This window comes from Drosophila ficusphila, unplaced genomic scaffold, assembly GCF_018152265.1.
Source record: "Drosophila ficusphila isolate 14025-0441.05 unplaced genomic scaffold, ASM1815226v1 contig_791, whole genome shotgun sequence".
NCBI lineage: Eukaryota > Metazoa > Arthropoda > Insecta > Diptera > Drosophilidae > Drosophila > Drosophila ficusphila.
In genome coordinates, this window is record NW_025064737.1 from 7,806,919 (window position 1) to 7,825,071 (window position 18,153).

General features: G+C 40.7%; 2 protein-coding genes across 10 annotated transcripts in view; both read left to right on the plus strand.

Annotated features, from left to right (window-relative positions):
* Positions 1 to 3,241, plus strand: part of LOC108087985 (octopamine receptor beta-2R) — a 48,941-nt gene extending 45,700 nt beyond the window's left edge. Inside the window, exon 7 of the mRNA XM_017185586.2 lies at positions 574 to 3,241. Within this exon, the coding sequence (XP_017041075.1) occupies positions 574 to 895 (322 nt within the window). The 3' untranslated portion in view covers positions 896 to 3,241. The remainder of the gene's footprint in view (positions 1 to 573) is intronic.
* A 2,811-nt stretch (positions 3,242 to 6,052) lies between these two features.
* LOC108087998 (octopamine receptor beta-3R) overlaps positions 6,053 to 18,153 on the plus strand; it is a 42,306-nt gene continuing 30,205 nt past the window's right edge. For 3 of the 9 annotated variants that reach the window (XM_017185610.2, XM_017185609.2, XM_043209227.1), the window contains exon 1: positions 6,053 to 7,264. The gene's annotated coding sequence lies outside the window, so the exon portion shown is untranslated. The remainder of the gene's footprint in view (positions 7,265 to 18,153) is intronic. The other 6 variants (XM_017185601.2, XM_017185604.2, XM_017185602.2 and 3 more) reach the window with 6 other exon arrangements.

Below are 18,153 nucleotides of genomic sequence, written 5' to 3' on the forward strand. Positions count from 1 at the left end.
TTGTTTTTCGCACCGCCCCGAATATAATCTCATTTATGCAAAGCCCCGGACCACTCATGCATCTCGAATTTATGTGTATATATCTCATCTTGATGTTGTACACCGGCAAAAAGTGATGGACAGGGATTTTAAATGGTGCTCAAGTGGCTAATATTCATTTAAAAACACAACAATCTGATACAGAGAATGAAAAACAAAATGTTGTGAATTTTTCGTTTAATATGTATAAAATAAATGTCTTAATTTGACTAATTTATAAAATTTAAATGAATAAATTTAAAATAGAAAACGTTCTATGCTAAAATATAATTAAAGCTCAGAAACTGTAAATTAAATGGATTTTTTCCTTAGTATACTGTATGACCATAATAAACTAGATTTTGCGCCTTGATTGCAAAAATAAATAAACAAATAAAACAGATAAATTTAAAGGAATTCCGTTTGGAAAATTCACATTTTCTGTTTTTTTGGAGCTTGTCTACATTTTAACATTATTAAATTTGGTTTTAACATGATAACTCTCCCAATGAATTTAAATAAGCTCGAAGCTAATAGTGTTACTTACTTTTCCAGGTACACGCTCTCGATGACCTGCGTGGTGTGCCAGGTGCCCGATATCGTGGTGTCGATCCTGTTCTGGATCGGCTACTTCAACTCGACGCTGAACCCGCTGATCTACGCGTACTTCAACCGCGACTTCCGGGAGGCGTTCCGCAACACGCTGCTCTGCCTGTTCTGCAACTGGTGGCGGGACCGTCACTTGCCGCTGGACATCGACATCCGGCGGTCGAGTCTGCGGTACGATCAGAGGGCGAAGAGCGTCTACTCGGAGAGCTACCTCAACTCGACAACTCCATCGCACCGCCGCCAGTCGCAGATGGTGGACAACTTATAATACAGGGACGAGGCGCTGCTGACCCCCATTGCCCAGCAGCAGCAGCGGCTGGCGGCGGGCGGATCCCGCCTGGGCGGACAATTGGCAGCGGTCGCCGACAGGGATCGGGATAAGGACAAAGACCGGGACAAGGCCAAGGCGAATGTGGACTGTCTGGCAGGCGACGACGTGCAGGAGATCCAGATCGAAATACCCATGGAGTACATCAACAAATGGAACAAGAACAACAATGCCGCCGCCTCGACGGCCTCGAGTCATGTGTAAAATGTGTAAATCGATTGCAATCGGCGGGAAAAAGAAAAAGGGAAAGAGGAAAAAGGAAAACGGGAAAGGGAAAATCGGGGGGAAAAAGGAATCAGTTTAATGCAATTAAAATGTTCCATTAATTTGTAAAATTATTATGCCGTCTCGTGCACGGGCTGATTTAATCGTAATGTTGACATTAATCAATCAGGCATCGGAGCGTGCCATTTCATTTGCTTGAAATTGCTCTTTGGTTTTTCAATTTTACGTTCGATTTCCGTTGCCGAGTTTCACTCGAACCCTATGTAGTATAACTTATTTATTTATGATTTCGTGTCGTTTAAATCTTGTTGTAAATACTGAGTATTTTTGTACGACTAAATTAAGCACAGGTTGTAAACTCATTTCTATATGTACGATATATATACTTGTATGCCAATCGGAAAACTGTAAGCCGTAAAGCATTTTGCTCACCCAAAAAAAAAAAAAAAAAAAACAAAAAGAAAGAAGAAAATAACCAAAAATAAATTAATTAAAATGGCAATCACTGCAACTCACTGAGCTATGCGTGTGTACATAGGGATTCGCAAAAACGATGAGCTAAAGCTAAAACTAAACTGTGCCAATTAAGAGACCGCAAATTATAGACCACTACGAGAGAGTCCTGCAAATTAAAGGGGATTTCCCCCGCGCGAAAACCACACCTCCCACGCAATTAAAAAATCAGAAATCAGAGAAATTTAGTCGAGCCCCACAAAGTCACGATTGCTAAAGCAAAGCTAAACCCAATTGTTATTTGAACGACAATCGCATGAATTGAAAATGCTCAAAACCTAACGTAAACCTTATAACGTATATCAAGTAAACATAGCGCAAATATATAGTCGAATCAGTATAGGATCCAGGCGTTCGTTCGGTTGAAATCAAAGCTAAAGCCCACATAAATTAACCAGAATATAGTGCATCGATATCAGACTAACCAAATTACGTGAGTGTGCGTGTGTGTGTGTGTGTGTTTGTAGTTCGGGAACCGATTCCCAAAAGCGTTTTCGTTGCAAAGTGTTTAGTGTCGAATTGTGTGTCGCTGCGTCGAAGTAAAAGGTAATTGCGTTGCAGTTCCTGGAATTAAGTTGACTGTGTAGCCTGTGAGGGCAAGGCTTGAGAAATTCTTCAGAAGTCAGCAACTTGATTCCAGCAATTGCGGCCCAATATTCCGCAACAATAGAAAGCCCGTGAAACCCCAAGGAAAAACCAGAAACTCCACTGTGAAATCGACTATGAAAAGCAATGTTAATGCAAATAAGGCGAATAAAAAAAAGCAAATAAGTGGACAAAGCATTTTGTGTACTTTGTATAAATAACTAACGAACCCATAAGATGTTACCAAACGTTTGTTCGCAAAACTTACCGACTTATGATTTTCTCTCTTGCTACGCAAACCGAGCAGAAGTTCAAGAACATTTGTCAAGTAAATAAATTTATGAAAGAGGCAGAAACTTTTGAGCTGATTTCCCAAGCTAGTCTGAAACAAAACAAAAAAATAGCATAATACTGTTGCCACGAGTGGAAAACAAGGATTAGAGCCAAAGCTCAGTATGTAACATATAGAGTGTGTATAAATAGGTGTCTAAATAAATGTTAAACTTATAGTAAGTATTTATTGTGTGACTTTCCCTTCGAAAAGGTGGAGTAGAACGAGCGAGATGACCGCAAACCGAATCTCCAAAGAACTTGTTATATTTTTATAAACAGCATCGCCCAAAAAACTAATATTGTATGTGTAATTTGTATTTGTATATTGACAAGTCTGTGTATATGTGCGTGCGAGTTATTTATTACTATTATTACTGACAACAGGACTTTTCGTTGAATTGTTTTCTGTTTTGCTGTGCAATTTCCCATGCAAAACAAAGTAGGATCCTAACATTAAGCCAAGCTGACAAACAAATCTAGCCTCGAGTGGGGAGTAAACGGAAGTAAATGGCAAACTAAGCTACTAACTAAGCGAATATGAAATTCAGATGTATTATAAAGCAACATAACAAACTTCAAGTTGGAAAACAAGAACAGAAAGCGAAATAAATTTAAAAAACTACAAATATAGCCAAACGAACGTGTTTCATTTTCATTCCATCCAACCAACAACTGCTGATAACCAAGGGCAAAGTTCTGGACAAGTAAAGTAAAGTCCGGGAAAGTAAATAAAGGCGGCGGAGACCCAAAATTACCCACTCCGCATCGAAGTACATTAACAGCATATTATCAGGACAAAAGTAAAGCTGATTACTGCCGGCGACAGTTGTGAACTTCTAAATAACTGTCAAGTCTCTCCAACTCCGCTCCGAATCCGGCTGACAAATTACAAATTTGTTCAAAAGCCCCGTGGCAACCCGTGGGTGCCTCGGCACACGCGTCGAATGAGTGATTTTTATTTGGCAAATGCGTGTGTAATTTAACCGGCGTCATGGCAATGACATAACCTTCCCTTGCAACTGATTCCAGTGAACCCCATCTCTCCATCACTTTGGCAAAGTAATTTATCATAGGACCCACCTCCGAACGGGGCAGATCAGTTAGCACGCTTTAAATACCTGAACAAACGGTTACGGCATCTGAAAAGCCAAAGTTTCTGCCATTTCATAGGGCCTTATATATTAAATTTATTTAGCAAGAGGTGACACACACCGCATCGAAAAGTTGCCCTGCACAAGTTTAAACTTCTCACCTTATTTACAGCCCGGCACGAACTTTTTCAGCATTTAAAAACTCATAAAGAAAAAATTATGTAGTCTCTGCGGAACTGTGTGCTTGTTTGTGAATCGAAAATGTTGATTAAAGCGAGTACACGACAAAAAACTACATTAAACGATGATCGATTGGCTTTTTATTAATCCAATTAACGAAATTGCAATATCCGTTTCAAAGGAAAACAATTAATACCGACTAGACTGATTAATAAAATGAATATTATTTTTATTTAATTGTTTTTAACCCAACAGCCGAAAAAAGTAATAGGTTTGATTAAGAACACTAAAGTTTTAATGGTTGGTCATGACCAACACGTTATGTGCACTTTATTGGCTCAATTTTAAAGTTGTCACGTAAAATTCGGTTGACCACTTTCAACAATGACTGCATATATTATTTTAATGTTAATTTAACTTGGTTGTTTCAGTTACATTAAAGTAATATAATTAAATCTGCTAAACTTATGTACCAAATTTACACAATTTTTTTTTTTTTTTTTGGTTTTTTTCAAAATTATGATATAAGTTTTATTTAAATTGCTTATTAAAAATATTTGTTTTATAAAATCTATCTTTTTTTTTCAAACGTCAACTAATGTTGCAGAGTATAAAATCTTCGACTTGTTTAGGTAACTTTTATTGGTGCAATAAAAAACTTTACAAACTTTAATATAGATAGATATAGCTTACATAGTTTTTTGTGTGCGCAGTGGCAACAGAAAAATTCAAATATTTTCTTTGAAATAATAAACATTGACAGCGGGTTAATTAATTCCGCTTTGGGGCGAATCAAATTAAATAAATTCTGCTTAACATTTTTTTGGTCGGCTGATGTGCATCAATCAATATTAATAACAAGAGTGCTGCAGGTTGAGGACCTTTAAAATGCTTCAAATAATTCTTTAAATTAGCTCCTGCGAATCTCACCAGAGGAATGGCGTAATAAATGCGAGTCAAATCAAACTCGATTCATCAAAGTCAGCCGTGGCGCCTAGATTGCACCCATTCCATGCCACGGACGCCTCGCTGCTGCTGTTAAGTGAGTGATGCACGATGGCATCGGGGCAATCATCGCTCATAAGGCCCTCCAATTTGGCCATGACAAGTGATAGACACGCGCTTCTTGGCCCCAAAGAATCAGAGGGCAAGCAATGATGGGTGCCTTATTGCTCATCAGGATTTCAATATTTAAAAGAGACAACAAACCGAACCGAACCGAACGACCTGCACCTTATCAGACAGTCCGTCACTCGGGGCGTCACTTAGGTGGCAAGCACACAACTGTCAGTGACACAACAACACAACAACAACAAGCGTTGAATCAAATTCCACCCTCCCCCGCCCCGACTCCTCCTCCTCAACCCTCCTCTATTCGTATTTTTTATGAAATTTTAATAACTTTGACATGTGCAGAGACAAGCTCGAATGCCGGCATATTGCCATCGTCAGCTGTTGTTGCTTGAGTCCTTAAATTGCTGATGTTGGGTGTTGCTGTTGTTGTTGTCGTGGTGGCACGCCCCTTTGTTGTTGCTTGTGTTGTTGTTGTGGCTGTCTGATTTGCACGACACGAACACGCGCTGAAATAACAAATCTCTTTTAGATTTACGCACTCGTTTTGGCGGGGTGGCATCAAAATATTTTTATTACAAATGCAAATATTGACGCCCTGCAATGGTGGGTTACTTTATAGTTGTCCTGACTTCAGCGCCTTGGGGGATTCTCTTTTTTTTTGTGCGGCAAATTCGGCACTTGGAGGGGATGGTTGGATGGTAAGGTTAGAGTGTGGGCTTTGAGGTAGTTGGGGAGCTTCGAACAGCTGTTTAAGGGGTGGCTTAAATCAGGGTTGCTTAAAAGGTAACAGGAAAAAGTAGTTATAATTTTTGTTAATAAGAAACCATTCATTGCCCTGTTAAGTATGCTATGAAAAACAGATGTTACCCTCTAAATTATCTATTATTAAAGCACAACTTAATTGGTATATTAATTAAACATTTTACTACCTTTCCTTGCAACTCTGCCTGCTGTTCAAATATCCTTTTCCCGCCAAATGCCACTGCGCAGAAGCTCTCTCCCTCGAATTCGCCGCATCCTGTCTTGGTTTGCCGCCAAAGGACTTGGCCCGCCGTCTTGCCGTCTTGGCCAAATTCAGTCAGTGGCCAGTTACCAGAGCAGGCGCTCATCGCCACGGATCGCTGCCGGAAAAAGGCCCAAAAAAAAGGGCCTGCGAGTCAGCAATAAATACAAAAACCACAACGAAAGCCAATTGAAACCTGTGGCCACTTGTCACACACATAACCCAAAGTGCCAGTGACAGTTCTTGTTATATATTCTTCCCATCTGTCTCGAGTGGGGGAATACAAAATAAAACGAATTGTATTTAACAGGAAAAACCGGCTGGACAGTGGAGTTCGCGTGTGCGTGTTTCGATTCTGCGGCATTACAAAAACCGATACGAAACTCCATTTATGACCGCCGTAAGTCGTAAGCCGTGAGTTGTGAGTTGTGAGTCGTCTTGTACGTATTTACGCTACACTTTATACACATAGATATATACAAAAAAGTAAAAAAAATAAAGCAAAGGAAAAGAAGGAGAAACGTGCCGCAAATTGCGGCAAACTTCTTCCCGGAGTGGGCATAGAAATCAAAAAGAAATTCCATTTTAACAAATCGATTTCGGGTGTTCTTTTTTATATTCAGTGGCGGATCCAGAGACGATTCTTGGGGGGGGAAATTGAACTTATTCTTCGATTTGGGGTTCAAACTTATTATTGCGAGAGAAATACAGTACAAATTATAAAACAAAAATTATCCATCCCAATTTTTTGGTAAACAAAGTGGTTATATTTGAAAAGTCAACCATAGCAAACAAGTAAAATTTTCAGGTTCTGTGGTTCCAAGGGGGGGGAAATTTCCCTAATTTCCCCCCCCGTGGATCCGCCACTGTTATATTCGAATGCGGACAGCAATATAAATAGAGCAGTGTTCGCTGGCTAATGACAAATTAAATTGTTGGCACACACCAAAAAAAAAAAAAAAACAACAAAAAAAACGAGAGAAAAAAGTAGGCAAAAAGTAGAATATCACAACATCGAAGGCATTAAAAAATTACGAACCGCGCGTGTTAAAAGTTTGGGCTGTTATCAACCAAAACAAAAACAACAACAACAACAACAACAGCAAGTAGAACAGCATTAACAATAAACTGCGATAAAAGCAACAGCCGAGCGGGAAAAGTTTCATTATTTTTTGTGCGGCAGAAGGCAGAAGGAGGAAGGCAAATCAGGAAGGACAATGAAGGCGTCGCGGATCGCGGGCTCATCCTGCCGGAATTCGAACGCTCCTCATCATCAACGGCGGACGTTCGGCGCGTGTTGAGCAAGTAAGCAAACAATAAAAACAACAGAAAGAAACTTCTTCTTCAAACCGCTCGTTGCACGTGAAAAACAGGGAAAAGCACAGAGAGAGAGAGAGAGAGAAAGAAAGCAGGGAAAAGCGCACACCAACACTCGAATACACCGAAAGACACCACAAGCACGGAAAATGGGAGGGGGAGGGGGAAAAACCGGGGGAAACACGGCAAACGGAAAACACATTGAGCGCCATTTTTAGTGGTTACGTAAACTGGAAGTGCTGTCTAGTTAAGCGTCCCGCTCTTGGGGTCACCACCCATGGCCATCCGCCATCAGCCATCCGCCATCCGCCATCCGCCGCCGTCTGCCGCCTTTTTAATAAAGTTGAAAACCCCAGTTGGCCGACACTTTAAATATGTACATTTTCCGCAGTCGGCCGTCGGTGGAACTACACTACTGTGTGTTCCAGTTGGCCGACAGCCCTCCGAGATTGTCCTGCTTTGTCTGGGCCTCCAGCTCCTCCTCCAGTCTCCTGTTCCTAATGATACAAATCGCACAATGAACAGTGGTTAAAAATTCACTAGGCGATTTGCTATTCCGTGCTATTTATTTTATTGGCTTAGAGTCTGGAGTCTAGGTCCTGGCGATTAAGATAAACGCTGGGGACCTTCGTACAATGGAGCTAACTATGATGATGTTAAGGGATAAGGTCTGCGAGCCAAGTTCAGCAAAAGTGTCATTTCGTAGACAATCTAGATTAAGTTAATTAAAAACAAGCCAAAACCTGAGCGAGAGTTTCAAAACTCGTCTACTTTAATGGCTGCTTGTATAATAAAAATGAAAGGGTTTACAAACAAATTTTTGACTATTAAGTCGCTTGTTAAACTAAAGTTCATGTGTTAATCCTCAACATTTTAAAGCTATAATTTGTTATAATAGAAAACAAAAGGTTGCAACATTTTATCAGACTCTCAAATAACATTAAGAACAAAAACATTCGGAACAATTATATTTTTGGGATAAATGTTGTGTATGAAATAAACTTCATTTTGTTTGAAAGAACAATAACGTTAACAGACAATAAAGAACCATGAAAACAATTTTTATTGCATAAACACTCTTGCTTGTTCATTTTGTAGTACATCAATCCAATTCCAGTGATTGCATTAAATTTTTAAACAAAACACAAGCAATTTTCACTTTATTTTTCACGCCCTTCATGTTCACATTTATTGCTCTAATTTGAAATTGAGTAAGACATTGTGCACGTACTCAGCGCCATTTTCCTCGACTTGATGCGCTTTCATATCAATTTTTTCGCAACTGACAAATATCCGTTGCCGCTTCACTGCAGCACAATAATTTTTCATTGCATTGCTGAAACACAATTTCCTCTCGTTAGTTTTTCCCCATTCCCGTATCACGGTGCACGCCATTTGCCGCCAACCGAGCTTGAGTTTATCCACTGACTTGGCTGCTGCTCCTGCTGCTCTTTCTGCTGCTGGTGATTCTGCTGCCTTTCGGCCAGGTCAGGATGCCATTTGGCATTTGCCACTTGATTCGCTCAGCCAGCGGCTCTGAACCATTTCCATTCTCACACCGAAACCCCTTTGAGGCCCCGAGGTGCTCACCTTTGGCCGTCAGCCTTTGGCCTTTTTTCGCATTCGTGAATGGGCTGGCTGACTTGCCTTGCCGTCTCTGCGAAACCGACTTTCAGGCCACCTGAGTCTGGCTATCGATTTTCTCGACCTGCGATTTGCACCTACGAGTGCACCTGCATTTAATTGAAATTCGGCCAGGACCCCGTTCAAATCAAATTTAGCAAAAGCCCGCAAGTTGGCAGCTGATTGCTTCACAACTCTATACATTCTATGAGTTGCACAAACTTTTTTAGCCCAGCCCCGAAACTTGCTGCAGATGGAAAAACATTTGATGAACCCAAAAAAAAATAACGAAACACAAAAAAACAGTGTCCTTGAAAAAAAAAACTTGTTGTGAAAAATTAAAGTGATTTTAAGGAAAATAAAATAATTTGTGGGGTTTCAAAATAAACCAAATTTAGCCAGAGGAGAATTACATCAATTGTTTTTGGTAAAACTCAAACAAAATCTTGTTGTGCTATTAGTGACATTTAAGAAAGGTTTACTCTAAACTTAAAACTTTACAAATGCCTTTAGGGCTTAGATAAAACTAGGGAACTAGTATAGAAAATAGAACAAAGCCTAATAGTTATTTAAGTAGAACAATAAATAGTTTGGGTTTACTTAAAATGCGTTTCCCTATTCAACATCTAAGGCCATTTTTGTAGGCGGCACCTTATTTAGAGGCTCTTTCAGAGTTAGATTTTCGCTCAGTGTAGTGCTAAACTAAAAGACATATGGTCCAACCCACACGTACAAGCGCCGACAGATAGACAGTTGGATAGAAACAGAAAAACAGAGGACGGCTGACGGACCGTCAGACAGACAGACGTAGATTGTCATGCACAAATTGAAACTTTTCAAGTTACGCTCGAAAAAGTTTGAATTCAACTAATACAGTCGAGTTTGAGATTGTTTAGTCATACATGCGTTCGTGTATCATTTCGTGTATGGATGTTTTATTTGCTGGAAACTTTCGGTTGGTTTCGAGTTCAGTGGGATTCTGTGCACAGACCGTTTCCCCAACTGAATGTAAGACAATACGAGTCTGCCTCGCCCGATACGTCTGACGCCCTTAAAGCCGGTAAATATTTGCGCATAAATGTTTTAAATGTAAATGCCTTCATTTATTCTGGCAATATCTCATCGGACCCCCGACCAAACCCAAATCGCACACCCAAACCAAACAAGGCGGCGTCTCGAATGTCTTTCGATAAATGGCTGGATAAATGATAAATAGAATGAATGCCTTTAGGCATTTTCGCATCGCATTGTTGTTTCTGTCGGCCTTCCGATTGGCCCGTCTGTTTGGATTTAGCCATAAGCTAATCAAATTCATAGCCGGGCGTAATGATGCGATTTGTGCGCGATTTAAATGCCGGCAAACACTTTTGTCGCCCGAGATTGAAAATTTAATTAGGGAATTCTGTCAATCGAATGGCAGATGCGTTTCGGCTATTGACAAAAATCACTGCTCGACACTTTCTATTTGATTTTCAATTATCATCGTTCTGTTGGAGATTGCCTTTAATGGCTTTTATTAACCGCAAATTGTTCGCACTCTACTGCAAGTTTTGCTCAACGAATTCGTCTGGGATGACCACAAATCTTGTATTCCATATTGCACGCCATTTGCTGCCCAATCGATGAAAAGTTTAATAAAAACATGTCAATTGCACAAACCGAAAAGCAGAATCAAAAACAGAACCAACAAGCGAGGATAGAGCAACCACAAAAAGCAATTTGAACAATGACGAAGACTTAATTCGAAAAAGTGTTTCTTGACTCGATTTCTCTCTTCATTCTGTGCAATCAGTTAAGCAAATATTTATAACCGAAGCCGAAGCCGGAAATACGCTTAAGAAGGCATTTAAATCAGTTTCGCATTTTCCCCGCTCACTCGACTGGAAATCGAAATGAAAATGGAAATTCGCCCGTTCTCCTCGGTGTATTTTATTGCCCACTAAATGCCATGAATGATATTTGCCTTTGACTTTACTCGCGCAGTGGAGCAACAACAAAAGTTGCAAATTAATAATATTAGTGCCAGCGATTCCCGTTGCCCTCTTTTCCTCTGTGGTTAATTCGTGAGCGAGGTCGAGAATGGCGGATTGGCGGCTCAACGCTTTTCTCATTAGGCCAACTTCCGCCGGAGTTCTAAGATGGCTGGAACGGGCTGGTGAATGGTGGCTGATGGCTGCTGGCTGGTGGATGGTGGATGGTTGGTTGGTCCCTGCAATCCTCAAGATGCCACAACCCCAGATGCCACAACTCAGGGCCAAACAAACGGCCATGGCCAGTGTTTATGTCATTAAGTGGCGCTCGACATCCCGGGACATCTGTGTGTGCGGGTCTTCCGGGGAAAGGGAGTGTGCCAAAGTGTCTGGCCGACCTCCTGGCATCCCAGGAATTGTGCCATTTGTGCTTCGCCCCTTGGAGAACGGATTATTGTTTATAATATTGTAATGTGGCAGATCCAAATAAAGTGGAGTGCAAGCGGGGGTTAAAGCAAAAGTTATTTCTGGAAACTGAATAAAAGATATTGTTTAAGTAATGTTTTCAATTCATCTAAGTTTTATATATCTTATTCTTTTATACATTAAAGCCCCCATTTAATCCCATTTACCTTTAATTAACTAAAACACTTTATGTTATTTTTGACCCTTTTGCCTTGACATTAATAACGCAATGTAAAAAGTACAAAAATAAAACGAACGATTGAGGACATTGTAATACCAAAATAGGCCATTAAATCTTCATAAACACCAGTTATATTATCGATTACCATGGCCCAAACCGTTTAAATGCCGAGGGTCACGACCTCCAAACCAGAAGAGCGCTTTTCCTTCCGTAAGGGAATCATGTTAAGGATTAAGGAAAACAAATCGCTGAGCTTGGCCTGCAGGCAGTTTAAAGTCACTTAGCAAATGAGTACACTCGACGAGTCAACTTTTCGGGCGACCCTCTTTCGCAGTGCTGCTTAAGTATCCTTCATTCGACATGTTTACTTTGCACTCGCCCTACTCCCCATCTGCCACCCCAAGCAAGATTGCAAGAGCTCTCACTTTACTCTACCCTACACTTAAAAAAAAAAGGAATCAAATCGAAAAAGAAGAAATATAATATTTATAAGCCTATTAAGCTATCAAAGTCCAAATATTACAGCTTTAAAAGCCCAATATCTGTTCGCAAATAATTATAAAGAAATCAATTGCTCTAACGCATTGATTATCTAATAAATTTCTTAGCTTCACATTATGTATGCTATATATTTAAATATGATATTCTTATTTCATCAGAACTTTAAGGTATCCTTGAAAATTGAATGCAGCTTATAAGCGAACACTTTATTGAAAAAACATATTGCAAAACCAATTTCCCTTGAACTTCAAGTTGAAAAGTTTGGAAGCACATCACATGAAATTTTAATTTATAATTCAAAAAAGGAGTCATTACCTATTCTTTTCGGTGCAGACGGGTTTTTGTCTTGCCAATGTTTGGCAGCCTGCAACTTTAGAAACCGTTCAGAAAGCCTTTTGTGTGTTAGTTAAAGGTTCAGCGTGGCCCGTTCATGTTTGCCTCTTCTGCCCCGCCGAATCCTCCCCAATTTTTTTTCGGTTTGGCTTTCGTTTTTTGTTGTGTCAGGCATGTGTGCGAGTGTGTGTGCGAGTGTGTGGAAGGACTCTCTTCGCCAGGGTCCTTCGACGACCCATGGGCCTTGCCATGTCGGCCTAGGCCTTTGTCTCTCAGGCGTTCCTTTTTTTTTTTTTTTTTTTTTTTTGGCTCTCCCGCCACAAAACTCTACACGTATATTATTTATGCTATTATTGATTTTATATGTGGGTTCAATAGAGTCGACTCCGTGCCCGGGATTCGTCCTCTGCGGGTTCCAGTCGCTGGAGATTAACGTGTCGCCGATGCCGGGCACAAAATGAAATCATTCTTCAGCGAAATTTATGGCCAACTTCGCGAGCTCATCAACTTTCCTTTGAGCCGTGCAATTTGTACGTCTCGCCCGACGAAAACGAAAATAATGAAAAACGCTAGACTGTGAGTGAGTGGGGAAAATACAAAATGAAAGTGAAAGTGAAAGTTACTGGCCCGCTCTTCTTTCAATTTATTTTGTAACACGCGGCGGATACGCAACTTCAACTAAGTTGCGGTTTTTGCGAGGGATTCAACGAAATATGTCCAACCTCAATGCGGTCAACACATTTTTTTGGTGTCGCCTTCTTAGCCGGGCCAGCGACTTTTTGCCTTATTTTAATTTCGACTTTTTAACAAAGTTAACCAAATGTTCGGAATTGAATTTGGGACAGGGCCCAAATCATAAATGGTCACTCAGCCGTTCTGCTCCTAAGTACACAGAATTTCATTGGAATGGAGTGAGAGCTCCTCCTTCATTTCCCCACTTTGTTTACACAGCTAACGCCTAAATTAAATTTTAAGCTGTTGATTTGCATTTTCAGGCGAGCAGTTCATAGAACTTGACTGTGTTTATTGAACCCTGATTATGTTTAACAGCGGCGAAGCGAGAACAGCCGAAGGAATCAGCATCAACATCAACATCAAAATCAGAATCCGAATCAGGCTCAGGCTCATTAGACTGAAATTGTTTTTGGGTAGAATGGGTGGTGGGTTGGATTGGGTTTTTTGGTATGAGGCACTTGAGTGCTGCCAGTGAAAATGGCTTCTAATTAAGGAGGCAACACACACACACACACGCACATTCATTCGCCTGCAGACCCATAAAAAAGGTTTAAGTTAAATAAAGCGCAGGGAAAGTTAAAAATGAGCTGGGTTGCTACTTGTTTTTTTTTTTTTTTTTTTTTTTTTTTTTTGTGAGAACATTCTTTTGTCTCCACCAGAAAATCTGTTAAGCATTTGGCTTTTTTCATTCCCTTTTTTGCACCGTTTTTAATGAAATTAGGCCTGCCACATCACTCAGCATTAGAAATTCTGTGGGAATGAGGGGAGCAAAAGTACAAGTACAAGTGCGAGGTCGAACTGGAGGTCTGACAAAATGAAATTAGCCGCGTTCAACAAAACCAAAATCAAATTTTGTACTACAAAGAAGATGAAAAATACACATACATTCGCGAGTGTTCATGGCGGAATGTCAACAGGCGGGAAAAACGAAAAGGAGGAGTTGGGCGCCACCTAATTTACGCAACGAAGTAATTTGAAATGAAGGCAGCCAGGATGCCAGCAACAGAATAAGAAGAAGAAGCAGGAGCCAGGAGGTAGGAGGAGTAGAGTTCGGTGCCAATGCGAAGGACATGGTTCGAAGAATTCAGCTGGTGAAACCAATTTGCAAACAAGTCAACAATGGTTGAAACGGCTGCTGGCTGCGCGTAGGCAATAAGCCGAAGTGCAGTTCCACTTTTCCGCACTTTTCCCCACTTTTCCGCCCTTTTCCTCGCTTTAGTTATGCAAAGTATGGTATGGCGGGGAAGGGATAACGGGAACTGAACCCAAAGCTAGTTTGCTAACTGGGTGGTACACTCTGCAAATAGACCGTCATAATGAAGCCACTATTGATTGCCAGCGGCGTTCTTGTTTGTCCCTCGATCTCCGCCGGGGAAAAACAAACTAAGCGGAGTCCTTCGAGATGTCCCAGCAACCTCATCTGTCACAATGATAAAGTTCCCACGCAGACTGGGAATGGGACTGGGACCAAGACTGGGAAATCCCTTTTCCCCCGATGCGGGCACTTTAATTAAGCGGCCTAATTAGGTTTTCCCCCACTCCCAATCGCGACGGCTGCAATTAAATGCATTTAAGCCAAGGGTGCGAATTTAATATGTGCATTCCAAATGAAACTCGATTTACGCCAGCCAGCAAATAAAGTTTTCCACGTAAAACATTCTACTTACAACTGTGGAATGCATCCTTGTTATAAACTTCTTGGAATTACATTTGGCGCAGACTTTCAAGGGTGTGTGTTTCATGTGCCCTTTTTTATATGGCCTAAAAAACATTTCATAGCCCTTAAAGTTTAAAACTTTTCAGAACACAAACTAAAAATGCATTGCTTTATAAAAATTGAGTTCAAAGTGACAGAAGAGTAAAAAAGAGTTAAACCTAAAGGAATGTAAACTGACTCCTTTTTGTTATAATTCTTCACAATAACTCTTTGTTTTCAACTATTTTCAAATACTTGTATTTTTAAGAAAGATATACACTTCAAAGATCAGTAAATTAAGAAACAAGAAAGAAAGAGGTTGTTGACTGAAATACATTGAAGATGGCAAACCATGAAAGTATACATTTTAACTTATAACAAACACAAACAGTACCCTGAATTCCTTACATATTCCAGCTGAGCCACCGAAGCGTCGTTTTCCTGTTTTCTCCTGGCAAATACACTTCATTTCGAAACAAAAATAACAAGCTCCCCCTCCCCTTCCCCTTCGCATGTGCTGGCGAAAACGCCGAAAATTGGTTTGCCGAGGCGGGAAATAATAACAGCACATCCTTCGGTGGGCTGTGAAAACATGCAGCACAAGCCCACAAGTGGTAATCCGCGTATATGTTGCTCCTTGTTAGTGATTGCTGTTACTGTCGCAATTGTTTGCGCAAATCGTTAAAACGTTAATCAAACAGCAAAGAGAGCAGCCGACACGCCGTCTGTGCCCAGTGTACAAGTATGTTTACCCCGGCCTACGGCGTTGAACAAAGCTCTACTGCCACGCCCTCACCGCCGCTTATAACGCCCACCTGGCCACCAAAGAACACCTGGGCGAATGCCAAGTTGTGTGTGTGTGTGTGTGTGTGTGCCCCGCTGGTTAAGTGAAACCATCCAGCAGAGGGCCACAAAACCACAGCAGCGGGAGGGCGGATGGTAAATGCCGGTGGAGAATGGCGAATGAAGAATGGAGACCCAGTTACTCAGGGAATCCTCTGGTGAAACCAGTAACTCAGTTACGCCGAACGGGCGAAAGATGCCAACGACATTTGCGGCGGGATTTCATTCAGTTTTAGCGCGCTTTCCGTTTTTGTGCCTCGCCGATCTAACTATATTGGCACAGGGAACAATATCCCCTGGCAACCAATACCATTGTAGACAAATCAGCCTTTTTTCAGCCGACAGACATTTGAATGGGTCCTTTTTAACCGATGTTCTTCAAACGGAATCGACACCAAAACAATAGGGGTATTTTACTTAAATTCTTTGCCTTTCACTACAGGTGTTTTCAAAGCCATTTCAATGCAATACAAACTCAAAACGGGAATTTAAGGCTAAGGTTTAAAAACAAAGCGAAAGCTATTATAATTTTGAACAGTTTCAAATAACTTTGTTTTGTTTATTTTTTGAATTGAATTCATATTTAATCAAAATTGACTTATTAGTCTAAGGCTATTAAATTTCATTTAAAATCTTTTGATATGACCTTTTAGTTACTCAAGCAATTCAATTTAAGCCTTTAATGAACATTGAATGCTTGGAAATATGTTTGTGTCCTTTAACTACAATTAAAGCATAAGCTGCTTTCCAAAAATTACCAATTGTTAAGACAACTAAATCAATTTAAAATCAACATATTATCTCTTCAATTAATTACAGAGAACGACTTGTTTCATTTTATTAAAAATTGTCTTACTCTAACTTGACTTCCATAAGCAGCTTATTTACCATTAAAGCAATATTTATTAAAGTTACTGTGAGCCACTTGAGCTTTATTCAAAATCACAATTTACCTGAAAATAATGTAGGAGAAGATGTCTAGATGCCCTTTGTCGATTCCCCTTACCGCAACTTGACTGAAAGCATAAGCAGCTTATTCGCCATTAAAGCAAAATTTATTAGAAAAAATCATGTCCGCTTGTGTATCCCTTTCTATTCCTTTGTCATTTGAAAGCGGTCAACACTGTAGCACTGACTGTGGCCACTACAACAGCCGCAACGGCAGCAACAATGGCGAGTGTTCGCCGAAGGGGCAAAGTCGTACATGCAAAGTCACTCAATTGATTTTCAGCAGCTCGTTGTCAATTATCTGCAGTGGCTTGGACTTTTGTCTTCCTGGCCATTCAATCGGGACAAGGGAAGAGGGTTTTGTTGCCTGAAAGTGGTTGTGGATGTGGCTATAAGGATGTGAACGTGAATGTGGATGAGGATGAGGCCGTCGTCCGTTCCGTTCCGTTACGTTACGTTACATTCGGTTCCTTTGCGCTGGCCAGGTCCTAATGGCATTGCCTTGCTGATGCCAATGGCAGTGGCCTTCGCACACACACACACACACACACACACACACACAGAAATGCACAATGAGACACTTGGCGCACTTGTCGAGCGTACTTGAACAGTTTCAAGGACACCAATCGCTGCCAACACACACACACACACCACACTCACACATATAGGAACGCCAGTGTTGGCTCACAAATATAAATCAGCTGTTGGCCATGATTCATTGAGTAAAACGCTGGCTGGCTGGCTTGGCTCTCTCTCTTTCCCCCCTCTCTCTCTCTTTCTTTTGGCCTTTTTGGGCGTGTGCAGGGAAGTGTGTTAATATGCGTGCAGTTCTCTCTGTTGGCCGTTGTTCTGTCCGCCTTTCAATTCCATTAGGCCACGTCACAGACCCACTTTCATCCTGTGGAACTGGCCGTGTGTGGCACCTTGGCTCGCTGCCAGTTGTTGCCGCTGCAACTTACTATACATGTTTATCCAGCCTTTTTTTAGGCCAGTTGTGTGCAAACACATTCCCACGCGAAATTCCTCTCATTTCCCACCGAAAAATTCATTCTGCGCCGAGTTAACTCTGCATAAATTAGCGAGCGCCAAATTAATTTTCCCGATGTGAGCGAGTAATTAGTGTTCGGTCCTGACTTGCTGGTAACCGACCGTTAAGGATAAATTACTATTTCAATGGTCTGCTATAAATATTTAGTTTGCCACAAAAGTAACCAGTTAAACCATTTTCAAAATATACTGCACAAATTGTTTTGTTTAAGCTGCAAGCTTCAAATGCAATGCTCTTTTTCAATGAACAAGTATTTAGGCAAACCAATTCTCTTTTTAGATTTAATTGAGTGAGCAAGGGACTACAAATTGTTACAAATTTATTTGAGTTGAAAACAAACCATATTGTAGGCTTATGTCAAATAATAAAAAATAATCTCAATGGTTGCCAGAAGCAGAGATAATTTCCAACAAAATAAATAATCCCCAAGCACCTAGATTGACTCACTTTTACACCTGCATAAATCAGCAATCCCAAAATTAATATAACCCGCATTAGCCGGGTAATAAGTGTGCGGATTTAATTTGCAGTGAA